Consider the following 19,144-nt stretch of genomic DNA (forward strand, 5'->3'; position numbering starts at 1 on the left):
TGGGGCACCTGGGTGGCTCAGTCAGTTAAGCTTCTGCCTTCAGCTCAGGTCATGATCCAGGGGTCCTGGGATTGAGTCCCACATCAGGCTCCTTGCTCAGCGGGGAGTCTGCTTCTCCCTCTGCCCCTCCCCCTCCCCTTTGCTTGTGCTTTCTTTCTCTGACAAATAAATAAAATAAAACCTTTAAAAAAAAAACCTTTTCTCATTGCATCTAGTCCAGTGGGTTGCCCACACTAAACACTAAAAAATGAAAACATACTAAATCTTAATCTTTTAATCCTTAACTCATTGTCTTGCTTCAAAGTTAGTATAAAACTTATGAACTTAATACTGCTTTTTTTTTTTAATGTTAGCTTAAATTCTTAGAATACATCTCGGTCAGGCTTTCTCGTCTCTTCATTATTCTTTTTATACCTAACAGATGGAAGTACGCTACTCCTGATAGTACCTCCCCTTGGCACTGGGGATTTGTTGGTGTTTACAGAAATGGGGGATTTATTTTCACTTTATCAAAATCAAAATCTGAAACAAAAAACAAGTTTATTAACCTTCAACTGAACAGCTGGATCACAAGAGGGACTAGAGTTATTTTTATTGATTTTTCATTATACAATGCTAATGTAAACCTGTTTTGCATAATCAGGTAAGTGACTCAAAACCTCTTTATTAGTGTCTTGAATTTAAAAAGCCTTCAGAGGGGCACTTGGCTGGCTCACTCAGTGGAGCATGGGACTCTTGGCCTCAGGGTCATGAGTTTGGGCCCTACATTGGGCATGGAGCCTGCTTAAAATGTATACATACATACATACATGGCATCCAGAGCCCTCATTAGGGTTTCCAGTTTGTGCGTGTTTATACTGAGATTAAAATCATAAGCCTCGGGGCACGTGGGTGGCTCGGTCAGTTAAGCATCTGACTCTTGATCTCATCTCAGGCCTTGATCTCACACTTGTGAGTTCAAGCCCCACGTTGGGCTCCATGCTGGGCCTGGAGCCTACTTAAAAAAAAAATCATAGGGTTACCTGGGTGGCTCAGTTGATTAAGCGTCTGCCTTCAGCTCAGGTCATGATCCCAGCATCCTGGGATCAAGCCCCACATCGGACTCTTTGCTACTTGGGAGCTTATCCCTCTGCCTTCCGCTCCCCCTGCTTGTGCTCTTTCACTCTTGCTGTCAGATAAATCAATCTTTAAAAAAAAAAAAAAAATAGGCCTCAAAATAAATATAAAGTAGTTATGCCAATAATGAATAAGATGGTAAAGAAGCATCATATTCATTGTTTCATTGTTTTGGAATATATTCAAGAACATGGAGGATTACTTAACATACAATATGTTTTATATTAAGGATATATAGTCTTATTCTGCAGCTGCACAGATCTCACGTTTAGTCTTGATTTCTACCTCTAAATCAGATCATTTAAATCTGTTGATTTCTTTTCAGAATGAGCTTCTTTATTAAGTTACTAATTTTTGTCTCAAGAATGAAGAATTTATATTTCAAACAATATATATCCGTAGCCGGCATCCTAGAAATGATTAGAGCCTGTGGTGATTTGCAAAAATGGCCCCAATTCTTCACATCTTTGCCATGTAACCTTGCAGTGCTCTGCCACCCATGGTTGCGTGCATTACCCAGCTCCTGGTGTTAGGCTCAGCCTTGGGTTTTTTTGTTGTTTTGTGGTTGTTGTTTTAATTTGTTTAATTTAAATTCAATTAATTAACAATGCATTATTAGTTTCAGAGGTAGAGTTCAGTGATTTCATCAGTTTTATATAATACCCAGTGCTCGTTACATCACATGCCCTCCTTAATGTCCATCACCCAGTTTCCCCATCCTCCCAACCCCCTCCGTCCAGCAGTCCTCAGTTTCTTATGATTAAGAGTCTCTTATGGTTTGTCTCCCTCTCTGATTTCGTCTTGTTTTATTTTTTCCTCTCTTCTCCTATGATCTATTTTATTTCTTAAATTCCACATATGAGTGAGATCATATGATAATTGTCTCTCTCTGATTGACTTATTTCCCTTAGCATAATACCCTCTAGTTCCATCCACATTATTGCAAATGGCAAGATTTCATTCTTTTTGATGGCTGAATAGTATTCCATTGTAGATATACACACCACATCTTCTTTATCCATTCATCTGTCAATGGACATCTGGGCTCTTTCCATACTTGGCTATTGTGAACATTGCTGCTATAAACATTGGGGTGCAGGTGCCCCTTTTGAGGACGACATTTGTATCTTTGGGGTTAATCCCGAGTAGTGCAGTTGCTGGATCCTAGGGTAGCTCTATTTTCAACTTCTTGAGGAACCTCCATACCATTTTCCAGAATGGCTGCACCAGCTTGCATTTCCCACCAAGAGTGTAAGAGGGTTCCCCTTCTCCGCATCCTCGCCAACATTTGCTGTTTCCTGACTTGTTCATTTTAGCCATTCTGACTGGTGTGAGATGGTATCTCAATGTGGTTTTGATTTGTATTTCCCTGATGCCGAGTGATGTTGAGCATTTTTTATGTCTGTTGGCCATTTGGATGTCTTCTTTGGAAAAATGTCTGCTCATGTCTTCTGCCCATTTCTTGATTGGATCATTTGTTCTTTGGGTGTTGAGTTTGATAAGTTCTTTATAGATCTTGGATACTGGCCCTTTATCTGATAACACATCTGCAAATATCTTCTCCCATTCTATAGGGTGTCTTTGGTTTTGTTGACTGTTTCCTTTGCTGTGCAAAAGGTTTTTATCTTGTTGAAGTCCCAGTAGTTCATTTTTGCCTTTGTTTCCCTTGCTTTGGAGATGTGTCTAGTGAGAAGTTGCTGCAGCCAAGGTCACAGAGGTTGCTGCCTATGTTCTGCTCTAGGATTTTGGTGGATTCCTGTCTCACATTTAGGTCTTTCACCCATTTTGAGTCTATTTTTGTGTATGGTGCAGGAAAATGGTCCAGTTTCATTCTTCTGCATGTGGCTGTCCAATTTTCCCAATACCATTTGTTGAAGAGACTGTCCTTTTTCCATGGGATATTCTTTCCTGCTTTGTCGAAGATTAGCTGACCATAGAGTTGAGGGTCCATTTCTGGGTTCTCTATTCTGTTCCATTGATCTACATGTCTGTTTTGGGGCCAGTACCATACTGTTTTGAAGATTACAGCTTTGTAATAGAGCTTGAAGTCCGGAATTGTGATGCCACCAGCTTTGCTTTTCTTTTTCAACATTCCTCTGGGTATTTGGGGTCTTTGCTGGTTCCATACAAATTTTAGGATTATTTGTTCCAGCTCTGTGAAAAACGTTGATGGCATTTTGATAGGGATTGCATTGCATGTATAGATTGCTCTAGGTAGCATAGACATTTTAACATTATTTGTTCTTCCAGTTCATGAGCATGGAACATTTTTTCCATTTCTTTGTGTCTTCCCCAATTTCTTTAATGAGTGTTCTATAGTTTTCTGAGTACAGATCCTTTGCCTTTTGGTTAGGTTTATTCCTAGGAATCTTATGGTTTTTGGTGCAGTTGTAAATGGGATTGACTCCTTAATTTCTCTTTGGGCTTAGCCTTGTGACTTGCTTTGGTCAATGGAATGGGAGCAGGTAAGATACAAGCAGAAGTTTGAAATGAGTTTGCCTGTTAAAACTTGTTCTCTAGGAGCGCCTGGGTGGCTCAGTCGTTAAGCGTCTGCCTTCGCCTCAGGTCATGATCCCAGGGTCCTGGGTTCGAGCCCCAAATCGGGCTCCCTGCTCGGCGGGAAGCCTGCTTCTCCCTCTCCCACTCCCCCTGCTTTGTGTTCCTGCTCTCACTGTGTCTCTCTCTGTCAAATAAATAAATAAAATCTTTAAAAAAAAAAAAAAAACTTGTTCTCTGGCATTTCTGCCATTACATGAGAAGGACATGTCTGGGTTGATGTGGACCCAGAAGGATGGTAAGAGACATTCCCTTATAAGGAAGAAGAGAAGGCGAAGGAGGAGGAGGAGAAGGGGAAAGAATCAGCAGGCAGGGGAGAGAACCCTCTAAAGAGAAAAAATTCTTTCCATTATTCTGATGATCTTAGTGCATTTGCCTAACCTGGACCATGCTAATTGGCTTTAGGCCTGTGTTCTAGAATCACACACTGACAAAGAAACAGGATTACCATGATTGAATCTGTCTGGGGATTGAATCAGCTTCCTCTGAGTGATCTGGGAATGAGTGGATGCCTGGTACAATCAGGGTTCTATTAGAAAGGAGGAATGGAATAATGACCACAGACGAGCAAAGAGTAATATCCACTAAAATCTCAGTGAATCTTAAATCTCTCTCATGAGGCTTACATTTCTACCCTAAATGGAATACAGAATTGGTGTCTACTCTGACTAGGGGATTTTGCCCTTGTGCAACAGTGACAGTGAAACCAACCATGGCCTTTAAAATCTGGAAAAATGAATAAAACAAATCTATTGTCTTAAGTAGCGTGGACATTACACCATTTCTTTTATAGTTTTTTTCTCTTCTTTCAGGGAATCAGAGCTTTTTACCAACATTAATCACTCTTTCCAACAGTTCTGATCAGGATAAAGAATACAAATAATTTTTATGCCTTAAACACGAGGAGAAACATTGGGATAACTGGCTTAAAATCATAAGGAGAACTCCTTGTTACACTAGACTAAGTCCAGATTTCCTGTCCCTGGGGTTTATGCTTATTGTTACCTTTTAAAATGTTACTTTTTAGAAACTAACAAATTTTATTTTTTAAAAAAAGATTTTATTTATTTGACAGAGAGACACAGCGAGAGAGGGAACACAAGCAGCGGGAGTGGGAGAGGGAGAAGCAGGCTTCCCATGGAGCAGGGAGCTCAATGTGGGGCTCGATCCCAGGACCCCGGGATCATGACCTGAGCCAAAGGCAGATGCTTAATGACTGAGCCGCCCAGGCGCCCCAGAAACTAGCAGATTTTAAAACTTTAAACTGGTGGTATACCTAATCAGTAGTTGTATGGGAGCACATTACTTAAGACCTTACCCATGTACTTTCCTTTTGTAAACATATCTGGCAAACTAAACTGAATACTGTTCTTTTTTCCCTTTTTACTAGTGTACACTTCAGATCAAAATATTGAGTTTCTTTCACTTCACTCACTTATCCAACATTGCACACCTACTACATGCAAGGAAAAACGAACAGTTCTGTTTTCTGTTTAACTGGTTTTGGATTTTATTTTGGCAGCACCTTATTCCAGTAGCAATAATATTTGCTAATATATCTAAGTAGGAATAATTACATTATGATAGAGATACTGGGTTCCTTAAATTATTGCGAATTCTTAATTATCTGAAGTTGTAGAGAGCAGTAGAAATACAGTGAACAACCTCAAAATCTTTTTTAGTGTTGGAATTAATTTTTGTACTTCTCTTTGCATATAAATCCTTGTATCCAGCATCCTGTGCCTAAAGTAAACAGGAAACATTTGTTTTAGTAGACCATGTAATCTTGACATTTAGAAGCAAGAAGTATCTCTGATAATCTAAAGGGGGAGAGTGTATTTTCCTTCTCTGAAACATTCAAGAATTATGTATTCTGGGGGGAGTACTGATTAATAACAGTAACTAACAGTATAGCATTTCTTGAACATCATCTCATTCTCTTGTGGAGATAAAGTGGTATTCCCAGTGATGATCAAGAAATCTAAACAGAAAATAGAAAGAATGTCTGGCTAACATCATATCTTACTTTCTCAATGACATTGGTCTTTGACCACTGTGAGTATTCAGAGTACAAAAAAAGTGAAGCCATTAAAAAATAAGTAAATCCACTAGAATTTCTTTTAAATTGAACACATGACCCCAAGAAAACATATTTTCTATAAAATAACTGATTATTAAAGTACACATCATCACAAATTAGAAACTTCACATTGAGTTAGGTACTGAAATATAAATGCTTGAAATAAATGAACAGTTACTTTCGCTAACCTAATTTTACAGATTGGTGGCAGAATTCCCTGCAACTGGAGGAATAATTACTTCATGGCAGTTTAACTCTGTGAAGCTCCTCAGATATGTTAGCTACTATGATTATATTATTGCTTCCTGTGAAATCACATTTTGTATTTTTCTTATTGTCTTCACAACACAAGAAGCCCAAAAAGTTAGAGAATTTAAGTCTGCCTATTTCAAAAGTGTTTGGAACTGGCTAGAATTACTACTTTTGGTGGTAAGTATACATTCATATGTATTGTTGGAGGGAATCAAATCTGAACGCACCAATGAGGGAGGTGTAAAAAGCAAACTTTTCATCTGGCAACTAGCTAAGGGGCAGCTCCATCTCTCCCTCCCCCATCCCCAAGTCCCAAACCCCCACCCCAACCCCTCAGCTCTTCAGGAGCCCAGCTGGTACAATTTCAAAGCTGCAAGTACAATTATAAAAGGAACTGTCATAGGGCATACTAACGGTGGGCCTCCAAAAGTAAGAAGTCTATTTTTGGGGGCGCCTGGGTGGCTCAACTGGTTAAGCATCTGCCTTCAGTTGGGTCATGATTTTGGGGTCCTGGGATCGAGCCCTGGTGTCGGGCTCCCTGCTCAGTGGGGAGTCTGCTTCTCCCACTCTATCTCTGTGCTCTCTCTCGCTCACTCTCTCTAAAAAAAAAATTTTTTTTTTCTGATTTGGTCCTTGAGAAAACCAGCATAAACTTAGAAGAATAGGTGATTCTATAGGTATTATTATTTAATGCACACAGTAGGTCTCCCCTCACTCAAAAAAATGTGTTTCTTATAGGGCGTCATGTTGAAAATCATGGTTATTTTTGTACATGTACTCTTCTATGGTGCCTCTCTGTTTTCCTCCTCACACTGAATTTTTTTTTTTAATTTTATTTATTTATTTGACAGAGAGAGACACGCGAGAGAGGGAACACAAGCAGGGGGAGTGGGAGAGGGAGAAGCAGGCTTCCCGCAGAGCAGGGAGCCCGATGCGGGGCTCGATCCCAGGACCCTGGGATCATGACCTGAGCCGAAGGCAGACGCTTAACCGACTGAGCCACCCAGGCGCCCCTCTCACACTGAATTTTGAAAGAATATGCAAAACCAAGCCTAGGAAGAATACTGAAAGGGGGGGCCAGGGGGAGTGAGCAGCCAGAGGGTAGCTTGTGGGCACAGAGAATACCAGGATTGGGAATATAGTCTCTGAAAGAAATTCCAAAAACTGCCAGTTCTTGTCAATGGAATGGACTAAAACAAAGAGGTAGGCAGGGTGGGACAAATGGTAAGAACTTGGTCTTAGAAACACTGAACAAACATTTCTGGCTTATACACCCTTACTGACCCTTAGTTATAGCCAATCCAGGATATAATCCTTGTTTCCCAAAACCAGATTAAAAGTTTCTCAGAGTCAGGAAATGTACCACCTACCTCTCTGGTATCCCCGATAATACTTAACATACAGCATAACATTGAACGTTTAACTATCTGAGCATTTCAGGCAAAGGAAGTCAAAGGAAGATTTTCATGACAGTTTGAAAGCTGTGATACCTGATATAACCTTGTTCCGAAATCCTCCTCTAGAAGAGCTGTTAGAGGGCTCTCAAGGCTTATTTTTGTGTCACTGAAAAATTTTTTCTTTCAGTGTTATGTGGTAGAAAATATTAAACTTTCAAGGATCGTGTGTATGGAAGTGTTGAACTACTATACTGTACACATGAAACTAATATAACACTGTATGTTAACTACACTGGAATTATAAATAAATACATAAACACATAAATAAAAATAAACTTCTAGGTATCATGTAGTTACATGGAGCAGAAATGCAGCCTTGTCAGAATAACATAATCATTTTAGACATTTGTGCTTTATGACTCGAAGAAACAGGCAGATAGATTAGGATGGTCAGGTGACCAGTATTTCTGCACTTTTGTGATCGTCTTGCTATCTTAAACTTCTGTAAGTTGCGGTTCACTTCCATTCACGTAAAAGCCTACGTCTTAATTCCCCTCCCTTTTTGTTAAACTTCTGATGAACTTTTTCCTGTGTCTGTTCGTAGGCTGCAGGAAAATCAGAAGTAGAAATTGTCTCTAATTTAACATTTCTTATTTTCCCATTTAGTTGTGTTTTGTGACTGTTTCCTTCAACGTATACTGTAATATACAAATTTTTCTCTTACTTGGAGACCTGTTAAAAAATACCGAAAAATATTCAGACTTCTATTTTCTTGCATACTGGCACACTTACTACAACAATATAATTGCTGTCACCATCTTTTTTTGCATGGATAAAGGTATTTATACTTTATTATATTAAATACAACAGATTAGATAAGTGGTTTTTTTAGATAGCAAAATGGGAACTAAAGCGGCAAAGTTATGAAAAAAAAAAGGATCTTCTTAACTATAAAGTAACTTTAAAAAGTAGGTTGGCCTTGCAATGATTGTGGGCAAATCCTCAAACACTCCTAACTATCACTATTAAACACTTCCTTTAATTTGAAGCAAATTTTTTCTGAAATTAATTTAACTTACTGTTAGTAAGTATGATATTAGATATTCTTCTGTTTCAATTAACTTTGTTCTTTTTCAGATATTCAAATTCATAAGTTTTAATAAGACAATGTCTCAGCTGTCATCAACCTTGTCCCGCTGTATCAAAGACATAGTAGGATTTGCCATCATGTTTTTTATAATATTCTTTGCTTATGCTCAGTTAGGATTTCTTGTTTTTGGATCACAAGTTGACGACTTTTCCACTTTTCAAAATGCCATGTAAGCTGTTAGAGTAAATGTAATCATATTTACTAACTTAGAAGAAAACAAATCATGGAAAGGCCTATAATAAGTAGTAATATATGTTTTAATACATTTAAACTTGGTTTTATATTTTCACTGATAGAAAAATACCTGGTCACACTCACAGTAGTATTTAGCATTAAAAGATCCCAATGGATAGTGCAGTCCATTTTTTAAATGTTAAGAGGTCAAGTTAGAAAAATAATTTTTCATTTTTCATTGGTAAAAAGCTTACCAAATATAACAGAAATTGACCTCTGTGTCTCTGTAATATTTATTGTCTGGAGAAAAGAAAGTTTAAATGTTTCTCTTTAAGGCCTCTACCTTTAGAATCCTTTTATTGATATTCACCTGATTGTCCTTTGCTGATCTGGCAAAGCTGTGTTTTAAAAATATTTTTATATGCATAAAGCAATCAGCAGGCAACAAACTTATACAACTGATCAGGTAGAATCCTTAGAAAAGTATTCAGATTTTTTTTAAGTGAATAATTTAAATAAATTCACTCTCCTTTTTGGGTAAGTAAAATAAGTTCTGTGTGTGTAAGAAAATTATGATAGTCTGAAATATAATTTCTCAAAATACGTTCTGTGTAACTTAGACCAAGATTGGTGGGAAATGGCTTCATATTTAAGTTTTTGAAATTTTGCATCACTCTTTTGAAAATTTGCAGTGCATGTTAACATATGGCCCTGAGAAAAACTGCAATAACTTTTTTAACTTTAGTCAAGAATTCCCCAAACTTACTTGTCCTTTTACTTGATTTTGGGGGAGTTCTGGTCTAAGGAAATGTCTTAAATTACTCTCTTTTCACCATCCACGTGGATATATTTGAAGTGCCAATTCTAAGAAATTTCATAATATTTGCTGAAATAACCCTTTATTAATTAGAGAAAGAAAAGTGGACTAGGAACCAAGAGGATATAGTTCTACTTTCGACTTCTGCACTAGCTATTCAACTTTTATAGACCTTTATTTCTTTATCTACAAATGAAGGGACTGGACTAAGTTACTTCCAAAGATTCTTTCCGATGTCAAACAGCCTACAATTTGAGAAGTCTAATTAGCTTTCTTTTGAGTGAATTATGTTTGCAGTTTCAACAACTTCTTGGTCCTTTCCTAGGATCTTAATTCAAGTGTCACTAATAAAACTTAGTAGTATTAGACATTGAATATAAATGTAGTAATTTACAGAACTTGGAAATTGGTCTTACCCTAGATAGTGGAGAAGAAAGGAAGTATACGGCACAGAATAAACAGGTAGACAACTTTGGAATACATTAATGAGGGGACCTCTGCTTTTGGTAATGATGTGCTAGGTTATTCAGATCAACCTCCTCTTCAGGACAGTTTAAAAAGCTAGATGAAATACAGGTAACATTGAAGAACTGACCATAAAATAGATAATAAGTGGACCAAAACCCAAAGGCAAGAACCCAGAGAAGTAAGCTCAGCATCCAAGGCTTCTTTTGCCCTGAAGCCTTCTTTTTAAGTTTATAAGGATTTTTTTTTATTGTGTTAAGATATACGTAAAATTTACCATCTTAACCATTTCTGAGTGTACAATTCAGTGAGATTAAGTACATTCATACTGTGCAACCATCACCACCATCCATCTCCAGAACTCTTTTCATCTTGTAAAACTGAAACTATGGCCATTAATCAAGAATTCTCCACTTTCCCCCTTTCCCAGTCTCTGGCAACCACCATTCTACTTTTTGTCTCTCTCTCTCTCTTTTGATTTTCATTAACTCTAGGTGTTTAGTGGGATCATACAGTATTTGCCTATTTGTGACTGATTTATTTCACTTAGCATGCCTTCAGGATTCATCAATGTCATGCAATATGTCAGAATTTCCTCCCTTTTCTTGACTTTCTCCATGTCTTTTAGTTCTTTGAGCGTCTCTAAGATGGTTGTTTTAAAGTCTTTGTCTAGTAGCTTTGCTATCTGGTCTTTCTCAGGGATATTTCTGTTGGTTTATTTTTTTCCTTTGATTGGGTCATACTTTCCTGCTTCTTTGTATGTCCTGTCTTTTCTTGTTGTTGAAACCTGGACATCTGAATGTAGAATGTGATAACCCTGGAAATGACATTCTTGCCCTTCACCAGGGTTTCCTGTTTTTTGTTTCGTTTTGTTTATTATTGGGTACTGTCTTCATGCTAAGGAGTAGCCTGAAGTGTAAAGGTCTTCTTAGGTCTTTTCTGAGCCTGCACCTTTCCTTGGGAATGCATGGTGACTTTCTAATTTCCTCCGTATATGCAGTTACTTGTGATGTCTTTAATGTCTGGCTCCCAAAAGGGGAAAAAGAGAAAAATGAAGGAGGAGGGGAGAGCACCAGCTCTTTAATCCCAAGGACATTAATTCAGCAAGAGGGAGAGGGACTTGAAAAAGACAGGGGAACATGCCCACCTCTTTCTGCATCCTTGTGATCAGAAGGAGCAATCAGAACACAGACCCCTAATGTTTGGAGAACAGTGTCCTGAATGCCCACCCTCGTTCCCACAGGTTGCATGCAGACTGCTCCAGGAATATATGCATGGCTCCCTGCCATGGGCTGGGGGGTGGCAGATGGGTAGCTTTTACCAAACTAAAACCTGAAATTGACCAAAATTGTCTAAGCCTTCCCCTGGAAGTTGTAAGCCTTAAATAGACTCCAGAATTCCAAAACAGTTACATCAGATAAATTCTGCCTATGTCATTCTTGTCTAGGTGGGGAGACATATTCCTAATGTTTCCTACTCCACCACCCTCCCCAAACCCTCCACCATGAAGGCATTTTTGATAATCCAGAGAAGTCGTCAAGAAAATGTGTTTCTGGCCACCTCTCCAGGAGAAGGAGACAGAAGACAAAGTCCAGGGCTTGCATGGGGGGAGAGGCAGGGAGGGCTTGTATGATAACCTCTCCACACATCAGGCAGGGAAACTGAAGTGCTAAAGTCTCAAGTTAAAGGTGAATCAATCCCTCATAATTACCGAAGTATCCAGGGAATTTCATGTCTTAAACTTGGATTAAGATGGTCCTGGGTTAGAATGCCTGTGTGCATCTGCAGACACAAACAAAAAACCTCTCTGGAGAAAGTTTATTCATCCTCAGCCTCAAATTACTTCTACAAGCAATTTTTCAAATATAACTTACTGCTCATAGTCAAAGGCAACCTGGTACAGAAGGGGTAAGAAATCATAAGCAAGAACTAGCAGATAACAAACAACAGACTCAAAGACTTCCAATATTAGAATAATCACAAAATACTTACTATATTTAGAGAAACATAAGTCAGAAAACATCTTTAGAGAACAGGACAGTATAAAAAGTGACATCTTTGAAAAAGTTAGAATTCCAGAACTTAAAATTGCAGTAACTGAGAATAAAAACCTAGTTGACATGGAGCGCCTTGGTGGCTCAGTTGGTTGGGCGTCAGATTCTTGATCTCAGCTCAGGTCTTAATCTCAGGGTTGTGGATTTGAGCCCCACAGTGGGCTCCACAAAAAACAAACAAAACGGACACCTGGGTGGCTCAGTCGGTTAAGCGTCTGCCTTCAGCTCAGGTCATGATCCCAGGGTCCTGGGATTGAGTCCCGCATCGGGCTCCCTGCTCTGCGGGGAGCCTGCTTCTCCCTCTGCCTCTCTCTCTCTATCTCTCATGAATAAATAAATAAAATCTTTAAAAAAAATAAAAAACAAACAAAACACCTAGTTGACAGGTTTGACAGCAAATAAGAGATGAAGAGAGAATGAGTAAAGTGAAAAATAGGCCAGCAAAAATTACTGAAAATGTGGCATAGAGATACAGAAAGTAGGAGAAGGTAGGAGGTATGAAGACTGGAACAAGAAGGCCTAACATGTTTAACCTGAGTTACAGAAGACAGACAGTGGACCAGGCAGTATTTGGAGAATGCTGAAGAATAGCTAAATATCCAGTCATGTGAAGTCATATTAACCACAGTGGTATATTATGATAGAACAATCTTTTACGAATTTTAATTTATAAGAGAGAACTCTAGAAAGTTACCAGGGATATGAGGAGGCTACAAAACACTATTTTCATTCAATATAACCCTGTATTCTAAGCAGTCATGGTGTTCCTTTTAGGTTGCGGGGGAGGGTAGATAAACTAAACTCAGATAAACTAAACTCCAATTAGGAGAAAAATGACAATTACATTGCGTTTGAAGTCTCCATTTCCTATGTGATTATAACCATTCAGCAAATTGGTTAGGTTTTGTTATTCACATTACTTACACAACAGAGGTGTCTGGACCTCAGTCAGAAGGTCTGAATGGAAGCTTTAGTAAACAAGCTAATTTCTGGAAAGGAGAAATGGTGCCTTTAACTTATCTTTTCTCCTGTAAATACAACTCAAGGATTACAGATCAAGTTTGATCAAAACTGAAACAGAGCCTCTCGTTCTCCTATACCAGAGAGGAAAGAGTATTTGTTGAGAGATTTTGGTCTCCTTCCAGTTCCGCTTTTCTTTTTGTATCTTGTGTAGAAGAACATTGTAAACCAGTATTAAAAGCTGAATAAATGGGGTGCCTGGGTGGCTCCGTTGGTTAAGCGACCGACTCTTGGTTTCAGCTCAGGTCGTGATCTGAATCATGAGATCCAGCCCTGCGTCGGGCTCCACACTCAGCACGGAGTTTGTTAAAGACTCTCCCTCTGCCCTCCCTGCTGTGCACTCTCTCTCTCTCTCTCAAATGAAATATTTATTTATTTGAGAGAGAGAGAGGCAGAGGAAGAAGCAGGGTCCCCGCTGAGCAGAGAGCCCAATGTGGGTCTCGATCCCAGGACTCTGGGATCATGACCAGAGCTAAAGGCAGATGCTTAACTGGCTGAGCCAGCCAGGCACCCCTAAATAAATAAGCCTTAAAAAAAAAAAAGAAAGGCTAACTACTTTAAGTGTGAATGATTTAACCATGTCTTAAGTACCCAAGATGAAATTCCAGCTAACTCTGGAGTCCTAGGACTCCAAGTAGCCCATTTCTTTGAATATATTTTCTTCCTTCATTGTTTACAGCTGTGTGTTCCCTTTACATGCTGGGCAAAAGCAACCAGGAACAAGAAGCCTTCTTCCTTTTGACTGACTAACCAGTCATGCAAAGTATCTACATACTATTAAAAATTCCATTCCAGACTTCCCCTTAAAATAACTCATTTTAAGCATCTAACAGCAGTAACCATGGCATCAAAATATATCAAACATAAATCCAAATAAGCCCAAAGTATCAACTGTGGTTGTTCCTAATTAGCTTACAAATTTTTAAAACTTTTTTAGTACTTCCTAAAATTTCTCCCATGAACGTGAATTATTATTATAATCAGAAAAACTGGAGTGCTGCCTTTTTCTTTTAATTGTCCAATATTAGAACTCTGACTATCCATAAGGAACGTAAAATAGATGTTATCCATTCCAGAAAACAAAATATGAGTAATAAAGTAACATGCTACTGTTGCAAAACAAGAACGACAGAGATTATTTTCCTATATACTGTTCACATAAAGAAAAAAGATTAATTTCATCTAATTATTAATAATCTTTAAATTATTATTTTAAAATGATCAATTCGGGAACCTGGGTTTTAAAAATGGAAACTATAATAAATCTTTTTCTAACCTAATAACCAATTGACCCACTGACCTCCTTTGGAATTTAGGTTAAATCTGATATCACAGGTATTTCTGGGACTGTTGGATCTATTAACATTAATTAAAAGTAATGCTGAAATTTAATTGACGGGTATAGTACAGAACTCAAGCAACAATCCTTAATAATGTTTATCACCATTTATGAAAATTTCTAACTTGCTTCTACAGACTGCTCGGTGTTTATATTATAGCTAAAAAGATAATTATTCCTAAAAAAACAATTTTAACTTGTAAAGAAAGATCCAAATACTTTTTAAGTTAATTGTTTAATCTATGAGTAAAGATGAAATTAAACAGTTCTCAAGTTAAAAAAAATAAAGAAATCATCTACATAATTGATAACATATCCCTGGTGTGTCTGGCAATGCCATTGCAAACTAATGATGAGAGAATGAGATATCATGTTAAGGACTCCTAATTCCACCTCTGCTACTACTATGCTCATTCAAAGCCTTAATTTCCACCTTTAATATTAATAAAATGAAGATCTGTAATATTTTAAATGTTATTTTACATCAAATCCAAGATTTATAGTTATTGAAGAGAATAAAGTAAACCTCAGGGGGTGCCTGGGTAGCTCAGTCAGTTGAGTGCCCAACCCTTGATTTCGGCTCAGGTCATGATATCAGGGTCCGGAGGCTGAGCCCTAAGTTGGGCTCTGCGCTCAGCAGGGAGTCTGCTTCTCTCCCTCTTCCCCTGCTTCCTCCCCACCCTGCTCTCTCACATGCACGCTCACTCGCTCTCTCTCTCTCTCTCCCTAAAAATTACAAACAAAAAAAACACCCCACCTCTGGATCATGTTTGAGGATCATTACCAGCACTTGTTTCAGACTCAGCAAGTGACAAATTGTTGGCATCTTATTTTAGCAGAGGAGGTGTACAATTACACATATTATTAGAAATCTTAGGGTTCTTGGGTCTAGGTACGAGTTGAAAATCCTTATTGGACAAGGTCAGGTGTTCTACGTTTTAGAAGGGCACAAGAAAGGCTAAGAAGGCCATTGCCAAGACTAGTTGGTACGCAGGTATCTCAAGGGTCAGATCTTGTGGGATTCAGTAAGTGGAAGCCCATTCATTTCCTGAATCACTGTCGATCAGTTGAAGTCCTTGTCTGGCCTGTAGGGGGATATTCCACACCTAGGTTTATAGAACTCGGAGCTAACATGACTGAAGCCAGAGAATCTATGCCACATGCAGCTGGATGGATACGTTCCTAGACATAGTGGTTACCCCCATCAGTTGTCATGTATGTGTGAGGGGATGTAATGTTTTCCTTTCTTCCCATCAAAGATTTGCACAATTTCGAATTGTTCTTGGAGATTTTAATTTTGCTGGCATTCAGCAAGCCAATCGTATCCTGGGACCCATTTACTTCATCACTTTCATCTTTTTTGTGTTCTTTGTCCTGCTGGTAAGTATGACCATGTATGTTCCCTTTTTTGCTTATATTTTTTTAGTATAAAAAATGAAATTAATTTAGAAGAAATTATAGTATCACTGCTTAGCTGTCAGAGCTTTTTACATTTATTAGGAATTGTGTGGATTCCTGGAAATCCAGGCTAAGTCCAGTGTCTAAATGTTTTCAGTTTGTCTTGGTGTCTGAGGTGTGCCAGGAATGTGCCCACTCTTCTCTGAATAGAACTTGAATATCCCAGGTCTCTCCAGCTGGGACATTCCATACTGGCAGAGATGAAAATATTTTGCCCATATTGCAATGGCTTCTAGCCCTTACAGCTAAAAGCTCATACCTTTGTGATTTTTTAGGAGTCCCCAGGATGTGCTTTCTCTACTACTGAGCATATGGGCTACTTTTAAAATTTAAATCTAATTTACAGATCCCAGCACTCAGGGCTCCTGGGTGGCTCAGTCGGTTAAACATCTGCCTTCAGCTCAGGTCATGATGCCAGCGGGCTGGGATTGAGCCCCACATCGGGCTTCCTGCTCGGCGGGGAGTCTGCTTCTCCCTCTCCCTCTGCCCCTCCCCTCTGCTGGGCTCTCTCTCTCTCAAAATAAATAAATAAAATCTTAAAAAAAAAAAATCCCAGCACTCATCAGAGTCACTAACATTTAAACTAAATTTTTACTAATTATTATTTCTCCCCAGAACATGTTCTTGGCAATTATTAATGATACTTATTCTGAAGTGAAAGCTGATTATTCAATAGGCAGAAGGCCAGATTTTGAACTTGGTAAAATGATTAAAAAGGTATGTCCAATTCTTTTCCTAATTTGAATTCTAAGACAAATCTTGTTCAGTTTATACTCTTGTCCTTTGAATAGCACTTAAACCTCAAGTAGTGGTGGGGGTTTTTTGTTTTGGTCCAATCTTGCTCTTATTTGTATTATTTCACTGCCAGGGAAGTGAGATTTCTTTCTGGCTTTAAAAAAGGTGACCAAAATTATTTCAGATTTCAATATATCAAATAGCAATTGAGCTGTGTACTAAATGCAAAGCATGTTGGGTTTTATAATAAAACTGCCCCTTCCCTCCAGAAAAATTTTAACTTAGATGCTAGTAAAATTCTATGAACAATCTTATCTTGCTCACTTTCGTGTTTCTGTTAATGGCAACACTCTTCTCAGTCACTCCAGGCTTAAAAACCTTGAATTTTTTATTCCCTGTCCCTCATATGGTCTGTTGCCAAGGCTTCTGTGTCAAGTTCATCTCTGTAGTTTTTGTTCACATTTGCGAGATTCAAAGACATGTTGAATTCTAACCACCACCACTGGGTTAGGGCCCTCGGTACTTTTCACCTGGCCTTCTGTCCGGTAACCTCTTCTGGCCTCTTCCCTGTGCCAGTCCAGCTCTGATATCACTTCTCTGGTCACAATTCTTCAGAGGTTCTCTGGGCCTGTCAAAGTAAGTCCAAGTTCTTTATCTAAACCCAAGGACCTTCTCGAGTCTCACCATCCCAACCGTCTTTATTCCCGACCACTGAACTACGTAGCATGTCTACCTTCCGTGCCTCCGTGGACAGCACGGTATGTCCCGGCCAGTGTTTGAGCACAGAGCTGTGCACCATCACTTGCCATCCCTCTCCCCTCTGGGCCCTGCTCATGTCACTCACTGACCCCAGCAGTGTTCCCTCCATTCCCTCGATGACCTGCTAATCTCCCAGAGTCGCATCTTCCCTGTCCTCTTAACACCTACCTCACTGGGGTTGTTAGTAGAGGCACGTCTGTACCATCTTGCTCATCTCTGCACAGCCATGGCTCTAACCACAGCACTTCACACAGGAAAAGTCCTAAGAGCCATGAGGCGGGTGGAGTTTAAAAACTCTGTCCAAGAACTCACCTGTAAAAGGAAACTATTAATATATCCCCCAGTGAGCTGAAGTGTAGGTTTTTTCATCTTTTATCTCTTGATTATGATGCTGGTTACATGCATTAAAGTGTTAACATCCTTAAATGCAATATATGTTAATAAAGCTTTTCAAAGATTTTTTTTTTTCCAAGTTCAAGTGCGATGCCCACAAGAGAACCCTTTCCTTTTTCACTAGCAGGCAGAAAACATAAGCAGTGACAAAGTGAAAGACAGATAATCATAGCATTGCCTCCATATTTCTTTAGGGTAGTAGTCCCTGGAGACAGGCATTCCATATTTCTTATTCCTTGATCAAAATTAATACGGGATATACATTTTTTCTAATTTTAAAGTATTTTTAATTATGCCCAGAGTTACAACAATGCTCTTGAAAAACTCAGACTAAAGAAACCTGAAGAGGGAGAAGACGAAAAAAGGTAAGATGACTTAAATTTTTAACTTGCCATTTCAAACTGTATGTTGTATTAGAAACTCACAATGAGAGTAAGGTTTTGATTGCAAAACAATCACCATCCAATGTGCTGATTCTAAATACGTGTCAATACATCGTAGAACCTCCTAATTCTGTGAGTGCCATGAGACTCTAAGCTAAGCTAATTAAAAATTAATGCTATGCCACTCAGAAAAAGCTTTAACAGAAAGCTGGACAGAATACAGACCCCCTAAAAAGGTAGGAAAAAATTTTAGTCTACTTTAAGTGCATTCACTTAGCTATCAAAATAAAAACATTTTTACACAAAATAGTTAAGGATGTCTTTATATCTACTGAATCATTTTGGTGTCAAAATGCTTCCGAAACCCAGGCCTCTGGCAGTGGGACATAATATAAACATTTTTTTTATAGCTAGAGATGTGACACTCTGGAGAATTTATTAATGACCACATTTTCCAAATGTTATCAGAAAGACCAAAAATGCAATTCAGATCCTTACTATAGAGCTGGTCTTATTTAATGCTGGCATTTCCCTTTCTATTGTCATATGCCTCTGATTTTTATTTTATACTTAGTGCGAAAAGCGGAGATTTAGTTGAGCGAGCCAGAAGAGAAGGCTTTGATGAAAATGTAAGATTTTAACTTTCTCATAAAGATAGCTTTATTAGAAATATGCCTACAAAAGGGTTCAGATTAAGAATTGAAATGATTTGCTTTCTTTTTTTTTTTTTTAAAGATTTTATTTATTTATTTGAGAGAGAGAGAACGAGAGACAGAGAGCAGGAGAGGGAGGAGGGTCAGAGGGAGGAGAAGCAGACTCCCCGCCAAGCAGGGAGCCCGATGCGGGACTCGATCCCGGGACTCCAGGATCATGACCTGAGCCGAAGGCAGACGCTTAACCATCTGAGCCACCCAGGCGCCCTGATTTGCTTTCTTTAGAGCAGTAGTTTCCACCTCCAAAAATTTCTCCCAGAATCCAGCGGTTTTGTTGTTTAGA

General features: G+C 38.7%; 1 protein-coding gene across 1 annotated transcript in view; it reads left to right on the plus strand.

Moving 5' to 3' along the window:
- The window catches only part of PKD2L2 (polycystin 2 like 2, transient receptor potential cation channel), a 46,246-nt gene that overhangs the window by 6,762 nt on the left and 20,340 nt on the right, over positions 1-19,144 (plus strand). Inside the window, 9 exon segments of the mRNA XM_021701848.1 lie at positions 422-643; positions 5,953-6,181; positions 8,068-8,220; positions 8,222-8,239; positions 8,539-8,720; positions 15,680-15,800; positions 16,494-16,595; positions 18,066-18,130; positions 18,723-18,777. Of these exon segments, the coding sequence (XP_021557523.1) occupies positions 422-643; positions 5,953-6,181; positions 8,068-8,220; positions 8,222-8,239; positions 8,539-8,720; positions 15,680-15,800; positions 16,494-16,595; positions 18,066-18,130; positions 18,723-18,777 (1,147 nt within the window).

The sequence above is a fragment of the Neomonachus schauinslandi genome, chromosome 7 (assembly GCF_002201575.2).
Source record: "Neomonachus schauinslandi chromosome 7, ASM220157v2, whole genome shotgun sequence".
Taxonomy (NCBI): Eukaryota; Metazoa; Chordata; class Mammalia; order Carnivora; family Phocidae; genus Neomonachus; species Neomonachus schauinslandi.